General features: G+C 52.8%; 1 protein-coding gene across 3 annotated transcripts in view; it reads left to right on the top strand.

Annotated features, from left to right (window-relative positions):
* ACOT11 (acyl-CoA thioesterase 11) overlaps positions 1-26,901 on the top strand; it is a 44,753-nt gene that overhangs the window by 12,899 nt on the left and 4,953 nt on the right. For all 3 annotated transcript variants that reach the window (XM_081306890.1, XM_081306891.1, XM_081306889.1), the window contains 11 exons: positions 10,680-10,887; positions 11,857-11,926; positions 17,572-17,632; positions 18,565-18,663; positions 19,033-19,168; positions 21,521-21,677; positions 22,813-22,932; positions 23,565-23,709; positions 24,829-24,884; positions 26,378-26,444; positions 26,759-26,842. In XM_081306890.1, coding sequence (XP_081163016.1) covers positions 10,680-10,887; positions 11,857-11,926; positions 17,572-17,632; positions 18,565-18,663; positions 19,033-19,168; positions 21,521-21,677; positions 22,813-22,932; positions 23,565-23,709; positions 24,829-24,884; positions 26,378-26,444; positions 26,759-26,842 — 1,203 coding nt within the window. The remainder of the gene's footprint in view (positions 1-10,679; positions 10,888-11,856; positions 11,927-17,571; positions 17,633-18,564; positions 18,664-19,032; positions 19,169-21,520; positions 21,678-22,812; positions 22,933-23,564; positions 23,710-24,828; positions 24,885-26,377; positions 26,445-26,758; positions 26,843-26,901) is intronic.

Raw genomic sequence — 26,901 nt, 5'->3', positions numbered from 1 at the left:
GTTGTTGTGTGGTGCTGGGGAAGGGGGTAAGGTGGGTAAGGTGGGAAGGAGGAGGCGGAGGCGGTAGGGGAGTTCTGAGGCCAGCACCTTGGGGGCCTGCGGGGTGCCCAGTGGGGAGGTGTGGCCTGAGGGGCTGGGAGAAGAGCCCCATTTGCTGGGGAAGGCAAGACACAGCCCTCAGCAAGAGGGGCCCACCAGGCTGCCCACTTCCTGGGGCAGGAAGTCCCAGCGGCTGCCAGAATCCCCAGGCTGAGAGCAGCTCAAGCCAGAGGAATGTGTGGTGTGTGGTGTGGTAGGGGGAGGTGGGAGGGGCCCTTCACGTCTCCCTGGCTTCTCCCTCTGCTGTGTGTGTGTGTGTGTGTGTGTGTGTGTGTGTGTGTGTGAGCGTGTGTGTGCGCATGTCCGTTCTGCTTGCCGGGCTCCCTGTCAGCCTCTTTTGTTTTTTCTCTCTCCCTGACCTCATCCCTTTTCTATTCTTCTTTTCCCTCCTCTCCCTTTGTTCCATTCTCTCTCTACAACTGTTTTCCCCCTCTGTCTATAGCTGCTCTCTTTTCTTCCCCCTTCCTGCTTGTGCTCCCTCCCTCCCTCCCTCTCTCTCCTAGAGGGGAGTTGTGATGCCAGGAGCTGCAGTGCCCAGTTCCAGGGTAAATGAGGCAGTTTGCAGGATGGAAGGGCCTGAGCCTATTGCCTGGTTGCCTGTTGCCATGGTGACCTAGAGGCGGTGGTAGGCAGCAGCCTTGGTTGTCTGGCAGGGAAGGCATGTAAGGCTCTGATGAGGTGAGGCCAGGTCTGTCCTTCACAGCCTCTGAATGGCCACCTAGCTGCCAGGGCTCATGAGGTGACTGCCTGTGAATGTGGGTGCTAGGTTGGGTGCTGTCCTGGTGAGTCCCCTGAGGTGCACACGGCAGAGATCAGTCGCGCTTGGGGTCAGCACCTTCCTGGCCTCTTTCTGGGGATGCTGGAGTAGGGAGTGGAAGGTGGCAGAGGGTACAAAAGGAGAAAGCCACAGGGAGGCAGCAGGGGTGGAGGTGAGCTGGGTGCTGAGAGACCTGGACAGGCAGATGCGCTTCTCAGTAGAAGGGTTTGTGTCGGAGAGAGTGAGCCCATGGTCCAAGGGAGCAAGCGAGCTCATACTGGACAGTCAGTGGATGGGGTAAGGCAGGTGGCATTGCTGTTCTGGAGAGAGGCCCATCTGGCATGAGGTGACTTCTCCTCAGAGCAGAGGATTTGCAAAGTACAACCTTCAGCTCACAGAGAGCGCACAGTCTCCTCAATGGTGGTGGCTCATTGAGTCAGTGTTCCAGAAAGTGCCTTGACTCTGGACTGAAGGGTACTGACACCACAGGTCTTTCGGCAGGGGACATGAGAGTAGATGGGGAGCTTCTAGGGAGTCTTGTCTCCAAGGCTGTCACAAGTGCCTGGGAGGCAGCGGTGACTACTCTGTCTGCCAGGCAGTTACAACAGAGGGGCCAAGCAGCCTCAGCCTTGGAGTTAAACAGACTCGGGCCCAAGTCCCACCTCTGCCCTTTACTGGCTGCATGATTTCGTGTGTGCATATTCAAGGCACCCACCCTCCCTGGGCCTTTGTTCCCCCGTCTGTAAAATGGGACTAGTAACAGCAGGGTTGTGTGGAGACTAAAAGATAAAAGTGCGAAGATTAAAACTGCATGTGAAATCCTCAGTACTCAGTAAATCCTCAAGGGAGAGCCGTTGTTCTCCATCTTGCTCTGTGTGCATACCCTCTTCAATTTTATGAACAAAAGAAGCTTGTGAAAAAAGCCCAGACAGGTTAAAACACTTGCTCACGTCCCACAGGCCGTTAGTTCTGGGCACCTTGCAGGCATAGTGCCCAACAGTACAGAGAAGAGACCAGTACAGTGAGAATCCTAAATACTCAGAGTGGTCCTGAGGCACAAAGGTGAGAACACAGGCAAAGGCAGAGGCTGTCCTCCGTGTCTTCATGCTCTTATCCAAAGGCTAGGTCAGGCTAGCTGAGGTTAAGCGGAACCCCAGCCCCCACAGACTATGCCCCGTCCTGCGGGTCTCGGCCGCCAGCCCCCACGCAGGCTCAGGCCGCACACACTCCTGCAGCCCCAGCCCCTGGGTTACCAGCATCTCCCAGGATGCCTCTGGTTCCATGCCTAGCTTCCCATCTGGACCCTGTGAAGGTGGCCCCCAATTCAGGCTTGCTCACCAGGGTAGGCCTGACCTACAGGTGAGGAAACTGACCCCAGGGGTTGTTGAATGAATGAATGAATAGCTGAGAGGACAGAGGGGAAGACGTTGCCTGAGGCCCCCCTGCTGCTGAGGTAGGGTTGGGATTCCAGAACTCCAGGACCCCCTGTTCCATGCTGCATCCCTTCTCCATGTTTCTGTTTCCCCAAGTGAGAAACAAAGGCTGCTGTCTCTTTGATGGTTGAGAAAAGTGAGCCCCATCTAGCCGACGGCCCCCTGCTCTGCAGTCTCCTTGAGTGATGCTCCTGCACATGTGTACAGCACCTCACAGTTAGCTGCTGCCTTCAGTTTTGGGGATCTGCTTTTTTTTCCAGTCCCTACTACTCTATCACTGAGCTGCATCCTCAGCCCTTTTCATTTTTCATTTGGAGACAGGGTCTCACTAAGTTGCTGAGGGCCTTGCTAAGTCGCTGATTTGCAACCTTCCTACCTCGGCCTCTGGAGTCCCTGGGATTATGGCTGTGCGCCGCTGCGCCTGTAGGAATCTGCTTTGATCCTCGTCCTACCCTTGGATGGAGGTGGGCTGCTTGTCCCGTTTTTCCCAAGGAGGAAACAACTCAATGACTTGCCCAAGGACTGCCTGACTCTCAGCCCATTTGCTTAAGACCTTGGACAGAGCCTTTGTGCCTCAGTTTCCCCATCCATGCAACCATCCAGGTGTAATCAGTCTCCAAGCCCTTCTCACTCATGATGCCAAGGAAAGGTCTGCAGGGTAGACAGAGGCCAGAGACCTGTGCTCAAGCCAGAGCTGGGCAGCTTGGGCGGGATCTGGGACTTCACTGAGCGAGGGTCCCTGAATACTTTGTCAGTGGTAGGGCCTCAAATATTTGCTCCTGGGTCAGATGAGATGTGCATGGAGTGGCATTCAGGAAACGCCTTCTCCATTTGCTCTGGCTCCTGGCCAGTTTCTCAGTGGGCCCTGGCAGTTCTGATGACCTTGACCTGGCTGAGGGTAGGCATCAGATTTCAGACAAGGATATTTTTACCCTTGGGGGTGGAGGAAGGCAGGTGATGTTCTGGCTCTCTGTTCTAGAATGGGTTGAGGGGACAGGGATAGGAATGGGGCCTCGTGATGTGTGTGCTCCCTGCCTATGTGAGGTGACACTAGGAGAGCTGGGGACCCACTGAACAAATGCATATAGTTGGACCACAACAAGCCACACTCTGTGCTCTGGGGCCCTATAGGCACCAGGAGTGGAGAGACGGTTCCTGCTTTGTGGATATTCTATTCTGGTGTCCATCAAATAACCCATGATTAAGTGGGCATTGTCACAATGGAGAGCACGACAGAGGTGAGGCACATGGCGGGTGCCAGAGTGCTCAAGTGGGGAGGAGATAATGCAGCCAGGGAGAGCAGGCATACAGAAGTGGAGATACCATCTGATGTTTTCTTCATTCATTTTTTGTCCTGGGGATTGAACCCAGGAGCACACAACCACTGAGCCACATCCCCAGCCCTTTTTATTTACTTATTTTTATTTTGAGACAGGGTCTTATTAAGTTACTTAGGGCCTCACTAAGTTGCTGAGACTGGCTTGGAGCCTGTAATTCCCCTGCCTCAGCCTCCTGAGCCATCTGGATTACAGGTCTGTGCCACTGTGCCTGGCACAATCTGATGTTTTAGGTAATCAGAAGCCTGTGGTATTTCCCTTCCCAGGCTCAGGATATCTTCATGGATGCGTGCTCCCTGTTTTACCTAGGAGTTTGGTATCTTCTGCTACCCTTTGTTGCCTTGTGTGCTTGGAACCTCAAGTCCAAATGGCAGGATCTGGATTCCTACCATAATCTTTTCCTCCCTTATTTGGTTCTTTAACTGGATTTGTTTGCATTTCTGGCCCAGTGAATGTGTATCCTGTGTGTGTCCCCTGTGGGTGTGTAGAGTCCACCTCAGAGCCTTTTTTGGGAAGAAGGTAGGGAATAGGCCTGAGGGGGAGCTTCTGGCCTGTGGGTAAATGGCTCGGAGGCTGCCCTTGATTGCACTGGTCTTTCAAAGAGGCTGGAAAAGGGCTGGGCCTCCCTGGTGGGGACAGGCATCCAGTTTAGGAACCTGGCTCACGCTGCTCAGCCTGACCTGGCTAGGACAATGAGGACTTTCATGGGGCCTTGCCCATGGCTCCAAGGGTGGGCCAGAGGCCTTCTCTCCCTGCCCCCTCAAGGGACTGCCTCGGGGCCCCACCCCATGCTCTTGGGAGAGATGGGGTTGGGGGTGGGGGAACACTGGCTTCGTGGTATTTGGCTGGGATTAAGTCCTGCCCCGGGATCACTGGCTTTATAAATTGTCCCAGAACCGCTTAAAGGAGCTCATAATCTGGCCCCTCACAGGGCTGTGGCTGGGTTCTGGTGAGCTTATGGGTAGAAAGTACTATGTAAACAGACCAGCGTCAACTATGTTTGGGTCTTTCCTGGCTTTATTTCTGTAGGAAACTCAAACTCAGCTTTCTAAAGTTAACAGTAAGTGATCAGTAAGAGCTAGCCATAGGGTAGGAGTTTTATACACTCGCTCTCCTTTCATTTCATCCCACAGTGACACGTGGAGGTAGGTATCATAATCCCATATTTACCGGTAAGGGAATTGAGGCCCATAGATGTTGAACAGTGTGCCTGAGGTTTCATGGGGAGGTAGCAGAGCTGGACTTGAACCTAAGCTGGGCCAACCCCAATGCCTGTGCCCAGCTGGTGTCATGGTGGGCTTCTTCAGAGGCTGTTCAAGCCTGTGACTCCTGCTAGGGCAGGTGCTGTCCTTTGCACTAGACCTGCTATTCTGAACGGGACCTGCAGGTACTGTGATCTCTGCCCTGACTGATCACTGTGGGCCACACCCTTCTCCAGGAGTCTTCCAGGGTTTCTGGGAACTCTGGGTCTGCTCACCAGGTCCCTGATGCTGCCCACTCCTGTTTCCACCCCAGCAGGTGTGCCCGGTATTTCCCCACCAGCGTGCTTTGCCCCATGTCCACACTACCAGAGCTGCTGCTGTTCCCTGCCCCTCTGTTCCCCACAGCCTCTCGGCAGCTCACACAGACGCCTCTTGTCTTGAGTCTCAGCCCTAAGGCTGCCTTGTCATTCGTCTTTTCCTTCCTCTCTTCCACTGGCAGTCGTTTGGCATCTGCTCTGTGCTGGGCTTGGGTCTTGTCCTGTGGGAGTGATGGGAGTGGCAGGGCTTGGTCAGTGCTGTGAGGGAGACAGCAGGAGCCTGGGAGCCCTGACTCTCCCTGTGGATGAGGGGCGTGGATAGAGGATGAAAGTGGCAAAGGAGAAGGTGGACAGGGTGGACAGGGGCAAATGAAGGGGCTCTGGCAGAAGCAGTATTCCTGTGGTGGGGGAGAAGAGCAGGAGCGGGAGCAGTGCTCTGAGGAAGGCACGTGGTTGGGAGCTGTGGGACTGGGGCTAGTGTAGAGCTGCAGTGGCTGGGCCTTGCTCCTGACAACCATGGGAGCCATCAAAGAGTCTTGAGCAGGTAGTGCCTGGTGAGAACTGTTCTTTAAAGAGGTCATTGTAAGCTGAGCACAGTGTTGCACTCCTGCAATCCCAGCAGCTCAGGAGGCCGAGGCAGAAGGATTGCAAGTTCAAGGCCAGCCTTAGGCAGCCCTAAGCAACTTCGAGAGACCCTGTCTCAAAATAAATGAATGAATGAATGAATAAATAAATGGGCTGGGGATGTGGCTCAGTGGCCCGGGTTCAATCCCTGGTACCAAAAAAAAAAAAAAAAAAAAAAAAAAAAAAGAGAAAGGTCATTGTGGTCCTAAGGTCAGAGTGAAGCATGAAGTCCATTGTAGGAGTTCTGAGGACTTGACCAGATCTTCCTGCAAGGCAGGGCATAATAAGTAGCTGTGGTCGAGTCTCTGGGTTTTCTTTGGGGACAGATCCCCTTGGTGCTGTATGGAGGCTGGAGGGAGATGGAGTGGCTGGAGCCTGTGGACAGGCTGTGGGACTAGTCAGGACAGGGGAGGCTGAGTGTTTAAGAAGGTGGGATTATTGGGATTTAGACACTCGGGGGAGAGAGGAAATCACGGTTTAGCCTGTTGTCAAATTGCCCAACAGGAACCTGGCCCAGGAGGGCCAGTCTCTGCCCTTTCATCTGGGTGACACTGGACTAGTCTTTCCCTCCATGCCTTAGTCCCCCCAGCTGAGTAAGGTGGTCTCTCCTGCTCTGATTCAACAGGTCTGTGATGTGACTGGTCAGGAGGACAGACACAGAGCCCACGGTGTGACCAGCCAGGGCCTACTCTAGGATCATGGAATCTGGCCAGGTCGGCTATGGCCTGGGGCCAGTGCTTGGCATGGCTACTATCGGAGAGGGCACATCTCTGACCTCTGAGTGCCCTCCCCTTCACAGCAGCTGGGCCCTGTCAGCTGCGTTGGCCCGGCCTGCCTGGCTATTCCAGGTCCTGACTCCAGCCAGGCCTCTGCTCTCTGGAGAGGAGTGGCTCCAGTCTGGGGTCCCATTGGCTAAACCTTGCCTGACTGCACACACCCCTGCTTCCTGGGCTGGCTGGCTGCCCACCTGAGAGGGAGGCCTGGCCTGCCCCATGTGGGCAGACTGCCTCAGAGCCCAAGGGAGGAGGTGGGGGGTCTGAGAGACTGTGCCTGGGGCCGCCTGGGCTGCTCTGACCCCACCTCCTTTGCTCCCACCCCATCTCTGCACCCCTCCTGTGAGAGGAGTCTCTTGTTAGCAGCAATGAGGTCCTCAGCTTGCTTCAGGGTGGAGGGCTTAGCCCTGATTGGAGGAGCATAGTGTTTCTGTTTGATGGGGTGATGGTGCTCTGCAGCTTCCTGATTGAGAATCCCACTGGGGGTGCCAGGCCCCAGGCGGGCTTAGACCCTAGAATCCTGGAGCCAGTGCTCTGTACCTTAGGGAGTGGCAGTTCTCTTCTTTGCTGGGGCTGGCAGGCATGACTCAGGAAGAAAGGGGCCTTGCTCATGATCACATAGCGCCTGACGGACAAGCTAGAATTTGCACTTAAGTCTGTCTCTGGTTGTCCTTCTGAAAACCTCTGTTGAGGTCCTACTGTGTGCTAGGCCCCTCTAGGTTCAAGTTGTCATTTTATTCTTGGTGCTTGGCCCAGGGTCCAGTACAGAGAAGGTGTTTGGTGAATGAATGAATGAGGCAAAGATCCTGTCTCCAGGCACACAGAGTCTAGTGGAAGGCGGGGTTCCTTTCCACAGAACAGGAAGCAGGACAGTCAGGGATAGGGACCGCTCCGCTGAGAAGTAGGGAGAGAACTGGAGTTCAGCAGTCTGACTCCTGGCCCAGGGCTTTGTCCAGCTTCAGTTTCCTCATCTGTAAGATGGGTTGACAGTCCTGGCTTTCTGCCTGCTTTGTGAGGGCTGGGTGAGGTGGTGGGTGGGATAGAGCAGGGCCCTGTGTGGGGCTTCCCTCTGTGCATGTCCAGACTGCCTAGGAACCTCAGATGGTTGACTCCCTTTATTCTGCCCACCAGTCCTCTGCCTCTTGCCTCCCACATTTCCTCAGTTCTCTCCAGGCTTCTTTCTGGACTGTTCTTCCCAGAACTCTTGGCAGTGAGAGGGGTTTGGAAAGAGTGTGGGTAAATGGACCCTTCCTGCCTCCTCCCTCTCTCCCTGCCCCAGCTCCCAGAAAGCCGGCTTCCCGCATCCATGTAGGCTTCCAGTGCATGCCCAGACTGGAGATGCCTTGGCAATGGTTACCATGGCAATGGGTCCTGCTGTGTGGACCACAGTGCCTTCAAGCCAACTGTGAGGACCAGAAAGCTGGTCAGCCTGGCAACTCCATGGGCCTCCGCTCAGGCTGAGAGGTCTCTGGGCTGTGGCTCTCTTTTTTCCCAGCCCTGTGCTTACTACCCAGTGGCTCTTGGGAATGAGCTGCTTCTCTGGGAACCACAAGCAGTTCTGGGTCAGACAGGCCTGGTTCAAATCCTGGTTCTATCACTTGAGGGGTCAAAGTCATGTTCAATGTGGCTTAAACAAGTCATGTTGGTAGGTTTTGAATTTATGGAATTAGCTTAGGGTTGCCTGTGGGGGGACTTATCCGGGACACACAGACCCCCATCACAGGAGCCAGCACTGCTCCCTCCTGCAGCTGTGGCAGGCTCGCCATCTGATCAGGATGCTCTTTGCTGCTACATCTGAGGCCCAGGACCCTGACTCCTCATCTTGGCCTAGGAAACCTTGCAAGGGATTTGGTGTGGAGGGAAGGAGCTCAGACCGCTCCAGATCTCAGGGATGGGAGCCAGGCTCTGCTATTTCCCTGACCCTCAGTTTCCTTATCTGTAAGATGAGGATAATAACATACCTGTCCCACAGGTTTGTTGTACAAATGGAATTGAGTTAATACACGTAAAATTGAATTAATACACGTAAAATAATCTGCTAAGGCAGATTATGTGGACACTTAAATGCTGTATAAACGTTAGCTGTGTCTGTCATCACCCCCCTAGAGTTGGCATTGGCTGTGACAATTGGCACCATGTGCCTGCCTCTCATTTTTCTCACACACAGGGTTGCCCAGATCCTGAGTTCACAGACTGACCCAGGAGGGTATCCCAGAGAGAAGGGACGGCAGGTTGCCTCCCTAGCCCCCATCAGAGGGGCTGATGGGCATGGCCCCCTGTCCTGCCTGGAGAATAAGACAGGGTGGGCTTCAAGCTTGAGACTCTACCTCTCCTGAGTGCATTTGAAGACCTTCCCTGCTGATTCTCCAGTTGGCAGCTGCTGTGGTCCTGCCCTGGATCAGACAGCTGCTCAGTGACTGCCCAGAACCCTCCCAGTCAGTAGATCCGAGTGCCGGAAGGCATTAGCACCCACTGGAGGCTCCTGATGCCAACTGAAGAGCCCAGGAGCTCAAGAAAGGGCCTGAGGGGATGAAATCAGAGCTGCTTCCTGAAGCACTTTTATGGGAACAATTCTCAGCTGGACTACTGCAGGTTCACTAGCTCCCTAGGCCTCCCTGCAGAGAGTGGGGTCAGTCCCCTCGCTCCCTCTCTCCCTTTTCTTTGTCTTCATTATTGGTTCTTGCTTTATGACCTCCTTTTAATTGGAGTGTTTGCATTATTTACATTTTTTAAATGTACCATTAAAAAATATATATGATATATTTTTTAGTTGTAGATGGACATAATGCCTTTATTTATTTGTCTTTTTATGTGGTGTCGAGGACTGAACCCAGGGCCTCACACATGCTGGGTGAGTGCTCTACCACTGAGCCACAACCCTAGCCCCTAATATTTTTTGGTACCAGGGATTGAACTTAGGGGCACTCAATCACTGAGCCACATCCCTAGCTCTATTTTGTATTTTATTTAGAAACAGGGTCTCACTGAGTTGCTTAGTGTCTTGTTGTTGCTGAGGCTGGTTTTGAATTCACAGTCCTCCTGTCTCAGCCTCCTGAGCCACTGAGATTACAGACATGTGCCACTGTACCCGGCCTTTTTAAATATTTTTAAGTGTACAGTTTAGAGGCATTAAGCACATTTTCAATCAGGCAACTATTCTTACTAACCATCTCTAGATCTTTTTCAACTTCCCAAACTGAAACTCTATACTTAATAAACAGTAACTCCCTATTTCTTCCTCCCTAGCCTGTCTGTCTGTCCTTCATTCTTTTGTTCCTTCCTTCCCTCTTTCTTCTTTCTTTTTACAGTACTAGGGATTGAACTCGGGGTGCTCTACCACTGAGCTACATTCTCAGACCTTTTTATTTTGAAACAGTCTCACTAAGTTGCCCAGGCTTGCCTTGAACTTGCAATCATCCTGCATCAGAGTCCCAAGTTGCTAGAAATATAGGTGTGTGACACCACGCCTGACTGCTGTCATTCTTTTGTCTTTCTGAATTTGACTACTCTATGGGCCTCCTTTGAATGAAATCACAGTATTTGTCCCTTTGTGACTGGCGTGTCTTCCAGGTTCATCCATTGTGAAGCATGTATAAGAATTTTCTTTCTTAGGCAGGTGCCGTGGCCCATGCCTGTAATCCCAGCAGTTCGGGAGGCTGAGACAGGAGGATCACAAGTTCAAAGCTAGCCTCAGCAATTTAGCAAGGTCCTAAGCAACTTAGGGAGGCCCTGTCTCAAAATAAAAAATAAAAACAGCTGGGGATGTGGCTCAGTGGTTAAGTGCTCCTGGGTCAATTTCTCATATCAAAAAAAAAAAAAAAAGCAAAACTTTTCAAAAGTTATCCCACAGGCAGAAGTGAGGAAGTGAAGTTTCTATATTCTTCTTCTCTCCCCCTTTCTCAGGTCCAAAGTTGTGTTAGCTCAGATTTGTTGGCCAAAAAGAAACAACACAGGTGGCTTCCAAGGAGCCTCTGGGGTCTGAGACCATGGGCTGGAGGGTGCTCACCTCTCTCCTGGTGGGGCTGGTGGGAGGTGGCCCTGGGCTGCTTCTCCTCTCCCTGGGGCCATAAGGTCTCAGGGCTTGGCAGACCCAAGAACCCTGGGGAGAGCTGATCTCTCTGCCTCCGTGTTCTCCAGGGCCTCGCCTCTGTGTTCTCCAGCCGCACGTCCCGCAAGTCAGTCTCACGTGCTGGGGACGACAACGACATGGAAGAGGGTGAGGGATACCGGAACCCCACGGAGGTGCAGATGAGCCAGCTGGTGCTGCCCTGCCACACCAACCATCGTGGGGAACTGAGTGTCGGGCAGCTGCTCAAGTGGATCGACACCATGGCCTGTCTTTCCGGTGAGGCTACGCTTGGCCTGGCCATCTCCAGCCACGGGCCCCACAGACCCAGAGCAGGGGCCTCTATTCAGAGATGATGACTGTCCCCTGAGTGTCTCCTTTGCTGGTCCATGTGCCTGAAGTGCTCTCCTAGTTTCCCAGTGCTCAGGACAGCCCTCCCTCTCCCCCAGGGCCCACAGCCCTGGGTGTTGGTGTCGTGCCCTGAGGCCCCTGCTTCCACAGTGCAGCCATAGACAGGGCTGCTTCACCACGCGCTTGAAAATGCCCCGAGCACCGATGGCGACAGGCTGCTGATAGTGGTCCCCGTGTTGAGCAGAGCTGCAGAGCTCGCTTCATTCTCTTTGCTGTGATGGTGTCTCCAGCCCACTGGGAGCTCCCAGCCTGGTGGAGCGGTGGGGGGGGGGGCATGCAGGAGGACCCCACTGCCTGTTTGAGAGACCCTGACCCAGCTCTGGGGACAGGGAGGGGTTTCTGAGGGGTTAGGGCACCTGAGCAGGTCTTTGTTTACTTTATTTTGATGTGGTGCCAAGGATCAAACCCAGTGCCTCACATATGCCAGGCAAGTAAGCAAGTCTTGAGGGTGAGAAGGCTCAGGGAAGGGAACAGGTGGGTGAGGTGTGGGTGCTCGGGAAGTCAGGCTAGACAGCGTGGCGTGGTCACCCCCATTCATTCAGCAGCTGCTGGCCTGAGAGTCTATGCAGGGTTTTGACCTGGGAGCCTCGTGCAGCGATGAGCAGGACAGGTAGAAATTCTTGCCCTCAAGTACTTCCCAGTCTAGCAGGTCACTAGACACAGGGAACCAGATCTATAAAACAGGGTCAAAATGTGGTAATGGTGGGAAGGGTCTGGGAGAAGGCTGGGTGGCCTCGGCTTGGGCAGATGGAGAAACCTCTTGGGGAGGTGACATTTGATCGGAGGCCAGTGACGTGGGAAGCCTGTTAACATCTGGCTTTCTTCTTCTGACGCCAGCGGAGAGGCACGCTGGCTGCCCCTGTGTCACAGCCTCCATGGACGATATCTATTTTGAGCACACCATCAGGTAAGCAGCTCCTGCTTCAAGGTCCTTCCAGTCTCCCTGCCACAAACCCATGGCCACTCCCCCATGACCCTGCCTGGAGTCTATCAGGCTTTTGAATATAGAAGGAGGGCAGCTTCTGGGGGCAAGGACCTGTCTGCCGGGTCTCTGGGCAGCAGTGGGCTGGGTCCCTCTGCCAGGGTGGGGCTCGGGAAGTGGTTTGGAGTTGGGCGTTGCTGAGATATCACTGTAGTCCTTCAAGAGCCATGTCATTCTAGGGAGATCAGTCTTTCCCTCTGGGCCTTGGTTTTCTTATCTGAATATCGAAGGCATTAGGCTTGACCAGTGAATGCCTTTCTGAGCTTGGACATTCTCTGTGGTCACTGGTTTTGTACTGTAGGGAGGCCCCTAGGCAAGTTTCTTGGCAAAGCCTGAGCTGGAAACTTGGCCCATCTCCCTGTGTTCACACACGCCCAGGTTGATAAGGTGCTCATTACCCGAGGGAGACCTTTTTCTCTTTCTAATGATGTCCTGGTTACACCGTTCTGAGCTTGTCTTTGCATGACGTTTCCTGTTGGTCCTTGGCCTGCTTCTGGGACTCCAGGAGCATGCTGAGTCCTCTACTGGGACAGGCTGCAGGGGCTGCCCACACAGCTCTGTCTCCAGCCCGTTCCTAGCTGGCCATCAGTACCTAGGGAGTCAAGTGCCAAGTGCCAAGGGCTTATTTGGGACTGCCTGGTGCTTGGTGTGTCCCGGTTAAGGAGAAGTTTGGCCATCCCAGTGCTCATTAGTCATTCACTACATACTTAATATTAGTTGGACTGGGGCCATGCTGGGTTTGGGGACACAGAGTCCATTAGAGCATGATCTCTGTTCCCAGGAGCTCCCAGACTGCAGGGGAGGCAGATGCAGAAACAATTTCCATTCCAAGTGGGTGTGGGGCCCAGCTCCACAAAGACATTGTGAAAAATAGAAAGTTCCACACTAATAATGTGAATTCTGATATATAGATGCTTATCATACATTTTGAAATACTTTAAATTTCAGAATAGTTTTACATTTACCATAAGGTTATATCTCTGAATATAATACAGAACTCCTATATATCCCACACCCAGTTCCCTGATTAGTAACATATTTATAGGGCACCTTTGTCATAATTAATGAACCCATATCATCAATACCTTATTTGGAATGCCTTCTTTTTTTTTTTTGTACCAGGAATTGAATCCGGGGCACTTAACTACAGAACCACATCCCCATCCCTTTATCCCTTTTTATTTTGAGGAAGGGTCTCAATAAGTTGCTTAGGGCCTCCTTAAGTTGTTGAGTCTGGCCTTGAATTAATTGTGATTCTCCTGCCTTAGCCTCCTGAGTTGGTGGGATTATAGGCATCCGCCACTGTGTCCAGCTTGGAATGCCTTTTTAATATGTTAATTTATTTAATCCTCAGAACAACACTATGAGGTCATGGCTATTAGTACCCTCATTTTTCAAAGGAGGAAACTGAGGCACAGGGAAGTGAGGTAATTTGTTTAAGGTTGAACAGCTGGTGGAGGACCCAGGAAATACTACCAGGCTGCTGGTCTGACCCAAGTCCTTGTTCCGACCAATGGGCTACATTTCCCATGTCTGTGGGTGAGAATGGTGCCATGGAGGGTAGTCAAGGGGTCTTCCTGGAGGTCTGAGCTGGCTGCAGTACTGTCAGTTCTGTATAGAGCAATGCTTTGGAGGCCTGTGACCATGTCTGGCCTACTCTGGGTCCCTGCTGCTGATACAGGTTGTCTTCCCTGGAGGGGCTGGGGGTAGAGAGCACAAAGAATGGACTTGCTATGGGCCCAGCCAAGTGAAGGTGAGTCTGGTGGAGGGGGCTGTGGGTGGCAGGGAAAGTGGGGAGGGTCTGGGGGAGGGGTCTGGAGCACCGCTGGTGGCCTGGAAAGGCCTGGCTGCACCTGAGGAAAGCGGGAGAAGGTTTTGGTTTGTTTCTACTTTTGCCATTTAAAAATATTTCCAAATATAGCTCTAAGGACTAAGTATTCTTTTTTTTTTTTTTAAGAGAGAGAGAGAATTTTTTAATATTTATTTTTTAGCTTTCGACGGACACAACATCTTTGTTTGTATGTGGTGCTGAGGATCGAACCCGGGCCGCATGCATGTGAGGCGAGCGCGCTACCGCTTGAGCCACATCCCCAGCCCCAGTATTCTTTTAAAACATAACTTCAACACCATTACAACACCTAAAAAATGAACAGTAATATCCCACTAATATCAATGTCATCAGTATTCAGATGCCCGCACTGTCTCAGGAGTTCGTTTATTTATTTATTTGGTGGTGCTGGAGATTGAACCCAGGGCCTTGTGCATGCGAGGCAAGCACTCTAGCAACTGAGCTATATCCCCAGCCCCACCTAGTTTTAATTTTTATTTTTTTGCTTTATCTTTGTCATTCAAGTCAGGATGCAAATAAGTTTGCAAGTCCAGTTGCTATGTATAAGTTTTTGAGGTTTTTAAAAATACTTTTATTTATTTATTTTTATGTGGTGCTGAGGATCGAACACAGTGCCTCACACATGCTAGGCAAGTGCTCTTCTGCTGAGCTAAGCCCCAGTCCAAGTTATTCCCCCCACCCCTTTCTTTTCTTTTTCAGTATTAAGGGGTCTTCCTGGAAAAGATCCAGGGCCTTGAATGCTCTACCACTGAGCTACATCCCCATCTCTGTTTCAAATTTTATTTTGAAACAGAGTCTTAATAAGTTGCTGAGGTTGGCTTTGAACCTGCAATCTTCCTGCCTCCTGAGTAGCTGGAATCACAGGTGTGTGCAAGCACACCTGGTCACTTTTTAAAAACATCTTTAGATAGTACTTGCTCATCCCTAACACCAGGGCCCCCTTAAGTTGTTGAGTCTGGCCTTGAGTTGTGATTCTCCTCTCTCCCTCCCTCCCTCTCTCTGTTTTTTTCCCTTGACATTTGTTTGTTGAGGAACCTGGTATTTGCCCCCTAGAGTTCTCCATTTTCTGGGTTTTGCTGTTAGCATCACCATGGAATATATACTTTAACATTTTCCTCTGTCTGCTGAGAGTAATTGGTCTTGCAGAAGGGCTTACAGGTTCAGGTTAGTTTATGGGGAGCCACCCTTTAGCATTGTGAAGACTACCTGGAGGGTGTCAGGGAACTGAAGGCTTGTGGGGGCCCCTGAAGGAGCCAGTATAGTCTGAGTGCTGGGATGCAGGACAGTTGGGAGGAAAACAAGCTCCAAAGTCTAAGTGGCATCTGCTTGGTTTTGGGTGAGCTGGGGAGGAGGACAGGGCGGAGTGGAGAGAATCACAAATCTCTTTCTTTGGGTACAATTATCCTGGCGCCTGTGAGATTCTGGAGATCGAACACAGCAACTCATGAATGTTAGGCAAGTCCTCTACACTGAGCTACATCCCCAGTCCTCTTACACAGAAAACAGACTTTTTTAAAAAAATATTTTTTTAGTTGTAGTTGGACACAATACCTTTATTTTATTTACTTCTTTTTATGTGGTGCTGAGGATGGAACCCAGGGCCTCACACCTGCTAGGTGAGCACTCTACCGCTGAGCCACAGCGGTAGTTACATCAGTGCTGCCTTATCTGTGGGAATATGTTCCAAGAGCCCCTGTGGATGCCTGGAACAGTGGCCAGTACCAAACCCTACGTAAACTGTGTTTTTTTCTATACACACATATGATAAAGTTTAATTCATAAGTTAGCCACAGTAAGATATTAACCACAATAGCTAATAATAAAATAGAACAATTATAAAAATATACTTTAATAAAAGTTATTAAACTTTATAAATTGTTTACATCTGGGATTTTCCATTTACCATTTTCATAGTGCAGTTGACTATAGATATCAAGCTGTGGACATGAGCCATGGATGAGGGGAACTGCTGTACTTTGGGGACCAGAGGAAATTGAATTTTTTCTTTTTCTTTCTTTTTTTTTTGGGGGGGGTGAGGGCATGTGGGATTGAACCCAGGGCCTTGTGCAGGCGAGGCAAGCACTCTACCAACTGAGCTGTATCCCCAGCCTTTTTCTAATTTTTGATCATGAAAAACATGTAGAAATCTGACTAAATGGTCACCATTACAAGATCCATTACTTAACATTTGCTACATTTACTTTAACTAGACATGGATAAATAAAGACACAAACTTCTCTCTCTCTCTCTCTCTCTCTCTCTCTCTCTCTCTCTCTCTTTTGGTTCTGAGCCATTTGAAGAGGGTTGCACAGACATCATGCCACTTTATTCACTTTATTTCCCACCTTGTCAGCAGGTACCTCCTAACATGGCCCTCCCCCATGTGAATCATGAACAGAAGTCAAACATGCAGCACCTGAGCACATGCAGTGCTCAGTGGCCGGTCAGGCCCACTCTTCATCTCTTCTGACCCTAAGAAGCACAGGCAGTAGACACACACTCCCATACTTCAAACTCGGAGAGGTGAAGTGATTTGCCCAAGGTCACATAGCTTGGCAGTGTGACAGTCAGCTTCTCATTGTGCTCACTGTGGGCCCTTGGCCAGCAGGTGTCTTGGAGTGAGCTCATCCCAGGCTTGGGCAGGAGGCAGTGTAATCTGAAGTTAGCACCGTGTTTTCCATGTTCATGAGCCGAGGTGCAGAAAGGTAAAAAGGACTTCTCGAAGTCACACTGTGATTGGCCAGGGCCAGCTCTCCAGCCTCCTGTCCTCTCACCCCCATAGCCCATCAGCTGGCCCCTCACTGCTGTCTCCAGTTGGGCAGAGGGCAGGCTGGGTGGTTCCCCTGAGGATTTACCTGGACATGGGAAACATTCCAGAAGGATAGGCTCCATTTGGACAAAGTGGGGTTGGGCAGCCAACACAATCACCTAGAATACTGGCCCCGTCACTTTTTAGGTGCGTGATCTTGAACAAATGGCTTAACCTCTCTGATGCTCAGTTGTTCCCAAACCTACCTGCAAGGCTTATGTTGAGGTTCAAACCAGGTAATGCACAGTGCCTGGCACGTGGCACTCATTCTTTAAATGTTTCCATTTCCCTATCCACCCTCTCTGGATATCCCCTTGCACTTAGTAGGCATTCAATAAATGTGGAATTTATTAATTCAGGTGGCCACTATTTATTGAGGACCCACCCTATGCATTGTTCCGGGCCTTGGAGAGCCAATGGCGAGGAAAACACAGGCCCCTGGGGCTGGAGGTGTGGCTTGGTGGTAGAGCGCTTGCTCCATACAACCAAGCCAAAACAAAACAGAAGTACCTGGTTCTTTCCGCAGTAGAGCTTCAGGGCTGTGGGAGGTAGTTAGTCCACTGGGAGGGGTTGGAGGATGAGCCTCATGGGGACTGGAAGGCAGGGAGGGCTGCCCCATAGAGCAAGCCACAGAGCTAAGAGTAGAAAGAAGCTCGGCTCTAACTGAACAAGGGATTGGGGGAAGGAGGGAGACAGTGACCCCAGGCCACTTCTCTTGGCCTCAGCTTGCCTACCTGCGAAGTGGGTGCCCACACTGCCTCCCCGGCCTGCTTTGAGGACTCTGTGACGTTACAGATGGGAATACCTCCTGCGATCCCTGAAGTCTGTTTTGCCAGTTCCCCCCGGCAGAGCTACTGTGGTTCCCTCCCCTGTCCCCTCTGGAAGGCTCACCTCCTGCTTTCCTCTCCCCAGTGTTGGACAAGTGGTGAATATCAAGGCCAAGGTGAACCGGGCCTTCAACTCCAGCATGGAGGTGTGTGGGTGGGCACTGCCTGGGGTTAGGGTGGGCCTTCCTCCTTCCCGTTCTTCTTAGCTCCAGCCCAAGCACACTTAGCTGCAGAGACCTGGTTGGGGCAGCAATCAGACCTGATTGGCAGGGATAGGAGGGTCCTAAGAGTTTCCTGTCTAACATCCCATAGCACAGACAGTAAAACTGAGGCCCGGCAGAGGGAAGGGCCTTGCCTTAGATCACTGAGCCACATGGTTTCCAGTGTGGCCCAGGCCCTCTTTGGCAGCCGGGTGGTTGTGGGGATCAAGGGAAGACAGCTTTTGTGTCTGATCCCAGAGGCACAGGGGCCACAGTGGAAGAGTGCAGGGCTTCCACCCATTAGCTTACCTCCCCTGGCCTCTGTCTCCTCATCTGTAAAATGGGAACATGGTTCCTGTGTTGCAGGGGTGGTGGGCAGGGGTGTTGTGTGGTGATGCACAGGGCCCTGTGCTCTGCAGGGAACTCTGCTTCCTCCCTGTGGACTGCAGGCCCAGGCAACCTTGTCCAGCTGAGCCATCAAGGCTAGGACAGCAGAGCCCTGACTATGCCCCTGGGCACTCCTTAAGTGCCCAGGTCCTGCCCAGGAACCCCCAGGTGTCCATCCTTTGAATTTGGCCAACATTTTACCTTTTGTGGACACAGTCTCATTTTAGTCTTCTCAGTAGTTCTGAGAGCGTAGCTCTGATCACTCGCATTCTACAGATGAGGAAACCGAGACTCAGAGAAGAGCAGTGACTTGCCCAAGGTTCTCCAGGGAGCCAGGAGCAGAGTCAGAACCAGCCACAGGCCTCTGGCTTAGGCCTGGTGGGGGCTACGGGAACCCCAGAAGCCCAGTTTGGAGTGGCTCTTCTTGTCTTGTCCAGATGAGGGCCTCGAGTTGATGGGCTATTTCTTCCCATCCCACTCTTCCTCTCCAGGTGGGTATCCAGGTGGCCTCTGAGGACCTGTGCTCTGAGAAGCAGTGGAATGTGTGCAAGGCCTTGGCCACCTTTGTGGCCCATCGGGAACTTACCAAGGTAGGTGCCTGTTCCCTACCATAGTGCTGCCTGTCATGGCGGATCCGGGCCACAGCCCCGGGAGGAAGGCTCATTGCCATCCTACCCTGGTTACTTCCTCCTCCTCTCCTCACCCCTCTCTGCACATCTCATGCAAAGAAGTTTCGTCAGCGTTTCTCATGTTCACAATGACCCCTCTGTAATATGGGACTTTGCCCAAGAGGGGATCTGGGGGGACATCAAGGTGGAGGCAAGAAGGTGAGCCCCAGGAGAGGAGACTGCCTCGGGACCCACCAGCATCCCAGCCTAGCCGGTGCCAGCCTCAGGCATGCCGTGGTCTGGGAGACAGACCTTGTCCTGAGCACCTGCCCCCTGTGCCCTGGCCAACAGGTGAAGCTGAAGCAGATCACGCCACGGACGGAGGAGGAGAAAACTGAGCACAGTGTGGCAGCTGAGCGCCGGCGCATGCGACTGGTCTATGCCGACACCATCAAGGGCCTCCTGGCCAACTATGCCATCCAGGAAGGTGAGCAGCCCACGTAGAGGGATGGCGGCCCATGTCCTGCATATCCCTGTGCTGGCCCCCACTGGGCAGAGAGGAAGGGATCCTCCTAGGGACTTCTGCCCTGGTGGCCTCAGGCCTGTCTAGCCTTCTTGGCCTCCTCCAGAGAAAGGAAATTCTCGAGCCTCTTACCCAGTGCCCAGGACCCCAGTACACAGAAGCCCAAAGTCTGGGAGCCCCGAATAGCCATGGAGAGGGCCATAGGATACATAGAGATCCCTTTGTTGGCCACAAAATGCATTTTGAATCTCTAGGAACCAAGGTGTTTAGGAAGGTAGTATTGAGCTAGGACTCAAAGACTGTAGGATTTTTTTTTTTTTTTAAAGAGAGTGAGAGAGAGAGAGGGAAAGAGAGAGAGAGAATTTTTAATATTTATTTTTTAGTTTTCGGCGGACACAACATCTTTGTTTGTTTGTGGTGCTGAGGATCGAACCCGGGCCGCACGCATGCCAGGCAAGCGCGCTACCGCTTGAGCCACACCCCCAGCCCAAGACTGTAGGATTTTAAAAAAGTACTTGTGTATGTGTGTATTTTTTTTTTTTCATCTCCCAAAGGATATAGATAAAAAACCAAGACTCCCTCCTTACCCAGAACCCAGGCTACCTTCCAGGAGGCATTTTTTTTCTTGAGGTTCTGGAAATTGAACCCAGGGGGGTTCTACCATTTAGCTATATCCCCAGCCCTTTTTTTGAAATAGGGTCTCACTAAGTTACTGAGGCTGGCCTTGAACCTATGGTCCTCCTGCCTCAACCTCCCCAAGTTGCTGGGACAACAGGTGTGCACCACTGTGCCTAGATGTTACTTGTTTTTTTGTTTGTTTTTTGGTACCAGGGATTGAACTCAGGGTCACTCAACCACTGAGCCACATCCCCAGCCCTATTTTGTATTTTATTTAGAGACAGAGTCTCACTGAGTTGCTTAGCGCCCTGCTGTTGCTGAGGCTGGCTTTGAACTCTCGATCCTCCTGTCTCAGCCTCCTGAGCCCAGCCAGCCTGTTACCTGGTTTTCAATCCCTTTCCAGAAGTATTCCCTGCATATTTAAGCATAGTGTGCATTATTTAGCACCATGAATTTACCAAAAAGGGAACATGTGGGACATATTGTGCTGGTGTTGATTCCCCCCGCTCCATGTCTCTAAAATCCCTGGAGGTCAGTCTATATCGGCACACCAAGACCTCCCTTGGAGAGATGAAGGAAGGTGTTCCTGACAGAGTGCACAGTCTGGCAAAGGCCTGGAGGCAACATTGAATTTCTTTCCCAATCTCTAGAATGTTCAAGTGCAAGGTCTTTAAGGGATTTGAGGACAAATATAAGGTGATTCGGCTGCCTGGGTAGAGAGAAAGCAGGTAGAAGTCGCTAACCCCAGCGAAAGCAGGACACTGAGATTGGGATTCCCAGCTTTTCCCATTGGCTTCCTTATATCCATCCATCCATCCCACTTCAGCCTCCTGGACCCCTCCTGACCTGACAGCCTTCTCCCCACGGGCCAGTCCAGATGCCTTTGCCTGACATCCGGGCCTTTGGGCTGATTGCAGCCCCATCTGGTGCAGTCGCTTTGCTTGCTCCAGCTCCAGCTAAGCAAAGTCCTCTTTGCATCCTGCCAGTGCCCTGCCTATCCCACCTCCAGATCTGGGCCTGGGTCATCCTCAGCTCCTGCTCCCCTGCCCCCCAGCCCGCTGGTGGCATTTTGGAAAATGTGTCAGTCAAGTGAAATGCCATTCCTCTTATGGACCCTCCCTGCAGAGGGCTCTCTCCATAGGACACAGGGGACAAATGGCACCACCTTGGGCTGGGAGGGGCGTGTCAAGCCCAGGAGCCCGAGGCCCCCCTCACACTCTGGCCCCTGCTACTGAGGGCATCCTAAGGCTGTGGCTGCAAGGGACAGGGAATGGACAGGACAGAGGTGGGAAGAGCTTCTCTTTCTGAGGTGTATCCACTGAGTTTGGAGCCGAGCCCTTTATAACCACCATCACAGTTCACCTTCAGACGGTGGGGTGGGTTGACACCTGCCCTTCACAGATGGAGCAGCTGAGGTCCATGCGGGTCCTTGATTTGCCCAAGGTCATACAGCCTGTGTGGGGTGTGGGGTTCAGACCAGGTGTTCCGGTCTCTTCCCTGAGACAGGCTCATATCAGTGACCTCAGTGATCTTCCACCTCTCACCCAGGAACACCTGCACCCATTTCCCTGTTGCTAAACAGATTAAAGATCCTGGGTGGCTGCAGCAGGGTAGAGTGGGGATCCCAGGGCTGCAGGGGTACGTCTTGGTGGCCTCCTCACCTCCCTGCCTCCTTCCCCCTGCCCACTCCCTGGCCAGATCTGGACAGCAGGGACTGCAGCTGCATGGTGCCGGCTGAGAAGACCCGCGTGGAGAGTGTGGAGCTGGTTCTGCCCCCCCATGCCAACCACCAGGGCAACACCTTTGGGGGTCAGATCATGGCCTGGATGGAGAATGTGGCTACCATTGCAGCCAGGTGGGGGCCTGGGCTCTGCTTGCCTCCCTGCTCCTTCTCCCCTTGATGCTCCCTTGGCTGGGGACACTTGCTGGCCCTGCCAAGCAAGGCCTCAGAAGCTTGGCTCTTCATTAGGGTGACCCAGGGTTTTTGGAGAACCAGAGAGAAAGGGTTTCCTGCGAGCTGACCATTCTTTCCTCCACTCATAGAGTCCACCTCGTTCCCCCTGGACTCCTGGGAGACACCAGTCCTGGCCAGGCCCAGCAGCCTCCCCTTGGTCTGGCCCTGCCCGCTTTTCCCAACAATTTCCACTCCCTTTAAATCAAGCCATCGCTGTTACTGTTCCCATGCTCCGCGTTCCTGGCCCCTGGCTCCAATCCTGGTGTGGCCTCCTGCCACACAGCCCCCATGGTGCTTTGTTAACCTGCCACCTCCCCCTCAAAGCCACCTCTGCCTGTTTCCTTCTTCCTGGTGGTGATAACAGTTGCTGTCTCCTGTAACCCCTGTACCTCCCGGGGCTTGTTCTACTCTAAATATCAATTTTGTGTGTGTGTGTTTTTTTTAATAGTTTTGGTAACTGACATTCACTAGTGGACACCCTCATATCTTTCCGAACATACTTGTTGTCCCCTCTGCCAGGAGTGTCCTCCCAGCCCATGCCCTCCCCCAGGCTGACTCTTCCTCATCCTTAGAACCTGGCTCAGGTGGCCCTTCTCTGTGTTAACCTGGGGGGGAGAGGTACTTAAGCGGTACCATTTGGGACAGTTCTTGACTTTGAGTGCAATGAGGTCTCAGACGAGAGGGAGAGTTTGGATGGTCAGGAAGGGCTTCTTGGAGGAAGAGTGCCTTAGTGGACTCTTGAATGACAACTCTGGGACAGAGGGGCTTAGCAGGTACTAAGGTAAATGTTGGGAGGAAGATGAGGAAGGCGCTTTCTTCTATCTCCTAAACTCAGCTCCTTCCAGCCACTCACATGGACCTCAGTATTCTAAGCTGTGAAATGGAACTCAGTGCAGAACTGTCTCTGGGTTGGGTTAGAGGGTGGTACTCTGGTCCCAGGATGAGTCTGGGTGTGGGGACGTGCTCAGGCTGGCACAAGCCAGTGGCTGAAGCCCTGAGGGACATGTCTCCTGTCTCCTCACTCCCTGCCCCTCAGCCGGCTCTGCCGTGGGCACCCCACACTGAAGGCTATCGAGATGTTCCACTTCCGAGGCCCGTCCCAGGTTGGAGACCGTCTGGTGCTCAAGGCCATCGTGAACAACGCCTTCAAGCATAGGTGAGGAGCTGGGCTGGGTGGGGCTGAGGGTGCTCCCTGACCCCACAGAGGAGCTTCGTGCAAACCTTCCAAGACTTTCACCCTGTGAACTGGATCTAGACCCTACCTGGCTGCCAGTCCCTCCACCTCACCCAAGTGTAGTGCCAGTGTTCCCTCCTCTGGAAGCTCCCCTGCTGCCCACTCTGTAGGGTCAAGGGTCCTGGGCAGCACGTGGGTAGCAGTGACTGAGCTGGTAGCGCCTGGCTGCAAGAACGCCTGGGAAATCTGTAGAATGGGCATTTCCTCTAGCGAGGTGATCCATCTCCACCTCTCACACTGACCCTTGAGGTCTGACGTGACCTTTTAGGACTGCTTCTGTGTTTGTAGGCTCCTCCCCTGCTGTGAGCCCACGAGGCACTGACTGGACAGGACTGTCCATTTCTGTGTCTCACAGGCTGGGCCCGGTGCTCTGTGCCCTGTAAACACTCTGTAATCAGTGATGGAAGGGGACACTTCTAGGTTCCTGCCAGTGGGACTCTGTGCACCGTGTGTGTGTGTGTGTGTGTGTGTGTGTGTGTGTGTATGCGCACTTGCTGGGGAGGGGCATGGCTGGGAAGTTCCGTCCAGCATGGCAGCCGACCCTTCCCCCTCAGCATGGAGGTGGGCGTGTGCGTGGAGGCCTATCGCCAGGAGGCTGAGACCCACCGGCGGCACATCAACAGCGCCTTCATGACCTTTGTGGTCCTGGACGCAGATGACCAGCCCCAGATGCTGCCCTGGATTCGGCCTCAGCCTGGGGTAAGCTGGGCAGCACCATGCCCCCCATGAGCTCCCTCCCCTCTTCTCTGCCTCTGACAGGCCTGGGGACTGAGGGACCCGGCCCTGGTGCTCTGCTGGGGCCCAGCCAGCTCTGAGCGCCCTGGCCATGACTCTGGGGTGTCCCTGAGGAAAAGGCACACTGGGCAGGACTTGGATTGGGTGTATGGGTCTGGCTGGTGTCAGGTGTTCATGGTCCTGCAAGCGCCTGCAGAATTGGGAAGAGGCCTGGCATTTGGGTCAGAACCTCACCTTGTCACATTCTCATGGGTGGCCTCCTAAGCTTTCAGCCCCCATCTATAAAATGGGTGTGTCTGTGTTCCCTGCCTCCCAGGGCTGTGGGGCTCACAGGGTGCCTGGCTAAGCCTGGAAGTATTCAGAGATGTCAGGGTGAGGGGACAGGGGAGTGAGAGGCACAGGGTGAGTGAGGGTCAGGGGCCTGGGCTCAAAGGCTGTCCAAAAATGCTGCTTGTGCTTCTTATGGACCAGGTGGTGACCTTGTAGTGGCCACCCGGTCTTTCCAAGAAGGTCCCCTGCCGCAGGGAGCAGGCAGGCAGGAGTAGCTGGGGGTGGGGGTCCAGCCTGGGGTGGGGGCTGCGGCCTTTGGTGCTCACGAGTGGGGACTTAGGAGGTGGGCTCCAGGGCAAGCCATCTGAGCTCTGATCTCCCCGGATCCCGAGACCGTGGGCAGCCACACAGCTCTGAGGATCAGTTTCCTCCTATGTAAAATGGGTGGACTTGGGGCTGCTGTAAGAGTGGATGGCATTGCAGGGAGAGTCTGTGGGCCAGCAGCTGGTTCACAGCAAGTACCCAGTAAACGTGACCAGTGCAGGTGCCCTCTAAGGATCCATATCTCCCAGAGGAGGAAACAGGCCCAGTGAGGGGAGATGGCGTCCCCAAGGCCATTCACGGAGGCCTGGAGCTGCGGCCCAGTGCCCTCTCACTTTCCTGGCTACGATCTTTTAATTCTGGCTGCCCCCGTGAGACATGAGCTCCACTTTAGGCTCCAAGGCCTCTCCTGGCCCTGGGGACAGTTAGGGGCAGAGTTGGGGTTAGCTGGTTGTGCCACCCACCCCACACCTGTCCCTGCTTCCTTCCCAGGAGGGCGAGCGACGGTACAGAGAGGCCAGTGCCAGGAAGAAGATCCGCCTGGACAGGTGAGGGGGCGCTCCTGGCAAGTTTCAGGGTTCTGTGCTGCTCCACCGACCCCAGGACACTTGACTTCCCTCAAGGCTGCTCATGGGCTAAGGCTTTTATTTTGGCCTCATTTATATAGTGGTCTTATGACCCATTTTTGTAGGGGTAAGGACATTGGGGACATAGGGGTTAGGTGGCTTGATCCCAGGGACAGAGATAGGTGCCACTGTAGTCTGCATTTGAACCTAGCCAGGCCTGAGGTGATTTTTTTAAAATATATTTTTTAGTTGTTGATAGACCTTTATTTTATTTACTTATTTATATGCGGTGCTGAGAATCTAACCAAGTGTACTCTACCACTGAACTACAACTCCAGCCCCAGGCCTGGATGATTTTAAATCCTTTATTCATCCCATCAACCCTGAGGCCTGTGTGTCAGATGAAGAAAGATTTAGCTGAGCATGGTGGCACATGCCTGTAATCCCAGTGACTGGGAGGCTGGGGGGATCTCAAATTTGAGCCCAACATGGGCAACTTAGCAAGACCCTGTCTCAAAAAAAAAAAAAAAAAATATATATATATATATATATATAAAAGGACTGGGGATATAGCTCAGTGGTAGAGAGCCCCAGGGTTCAATTACCAAAACAAACAAACAAACAAACAAACAAACAAAACACAACCTTCTGGGCACAGTGGCACTCACCTATAATCCCAGTGGCTTGGGAGGCTGAGGCAGGAGGATCACAAGTTCAAAGCCAGCCTCAGCAAAAGCAAGGTGCTAAGCAACTCAGTGAAACCCTGTCTCTAAATAAAATACAAAATAGGGCTGGGGATGTGGTTCAGTGGTTGAGTGCCCCATGGGTTCAATTCCCAGTGTCTCCCCAAAATAAAAAAAAAAAAAAACAAACAAAATAAAAAAGGGGTAGGGATGTGGCTCAGTGGTAGAGAGCTCTGGGAGTCAATCACCAGTATTGGAAAAAAATAAAAAATAGAAAGAAAGCAAGAAAACAGAAAGAAAAAAAGTTTCTGAGAGGGGGCATCATTGCTAGTGACGGGACCCTGGTGTGACTGCCTGCAGAGCAGCACTTTATACACTGAGTGCTGTAAGGCCAGGAGGTCACAAGTGGGTCACAGGCCATGGCTAATAAGAAAGTGGCCCTTGGTGGCATGCTCGCCATATGCCAATGTTCTCCTGTAAAGTCCCACAAGGCAGGTGTGACTATTGATCCCATTTCACAGAGGAGTACACAGAGGCCTAGGGTGGAGTTGCTCAGCAGAGACATGGGGACAGAGCCCTAAACCCTGCTCTCCCTCACAGCCTGGTCCCCTCTAGCTCTTTGGGGCCTGGCTGAGGTCCTGAGCTCTCGGATGCTCTTGTCTTGGTGACGCACAGTCCAGTCTCCCTAGCCAGACAGGACAGGAGTGCCTGACCCCCTGGGCTCTGCACAGGGCCTGGCAGGTGGCTATGAAGTCTGTGGAGGGTGATGGCCTCTTCTTCCCTCCCTCCCAGGAAGTACATTGTGTCCTGCAAGCAGGCGGAGATGCCCCTCTCTGTTCCCTGGGACCCTAGCAACCAGGTAAGGCTCTCTGCTCCAAGAGGACAGCCCTCAGGCCCACCAGGGTCCCCTCACCCTCCCTATTGGAAGGAGACCTGAAGGGAACAGGGACTTGGGAGGCTGACGCCTTGCTCAGAGGGATGGTCTTCGAGGGGCTTGCCTAGGTGCCCTGCTTGGAGGAAGGGTGCTGAGGCCTGAGAGCAACTTGTCTGGGTCAGAACCAGCCTGCACTTCCTTCCCCAAGGCCTCAGGCTCTCCTCAGGCTCTCCCATGCCAGTGCAGCCTTGACCCAGGAGCCTCAGGAGGGGAGGGCAGCCTCTGTGTGCTCTTCCTAGGTGTACCTGAGCTACAACAACGTGTCCTCCCTGAAGATGCTCATGGCCAAGGACGACTGGGTGCTGTCCTCGGAGATCAGTCAGGTAGCTGACCCTGCCCACCCATGTTTTCTCTCCCTTCTGAGTGGCCAGAGGAGGCTGGT

The sequence above is a fragment of the Spermophilus citellus genome (genome assembly GCF_964194105.1).
Source record: "Spermophilus citellus genome assembly, chromosome: 9".
Taxonomy (NCBI): Eukaryota; Metazoa; Chordata; class Mammalia; order Rodentia; family Sciuridae; genus Spermophilus; species Spermophilus citellus.
Note: the sequence above shows the minus strand (reverse complement) of the source record. Positions and strands in the feature narration are given on the sequence as shown.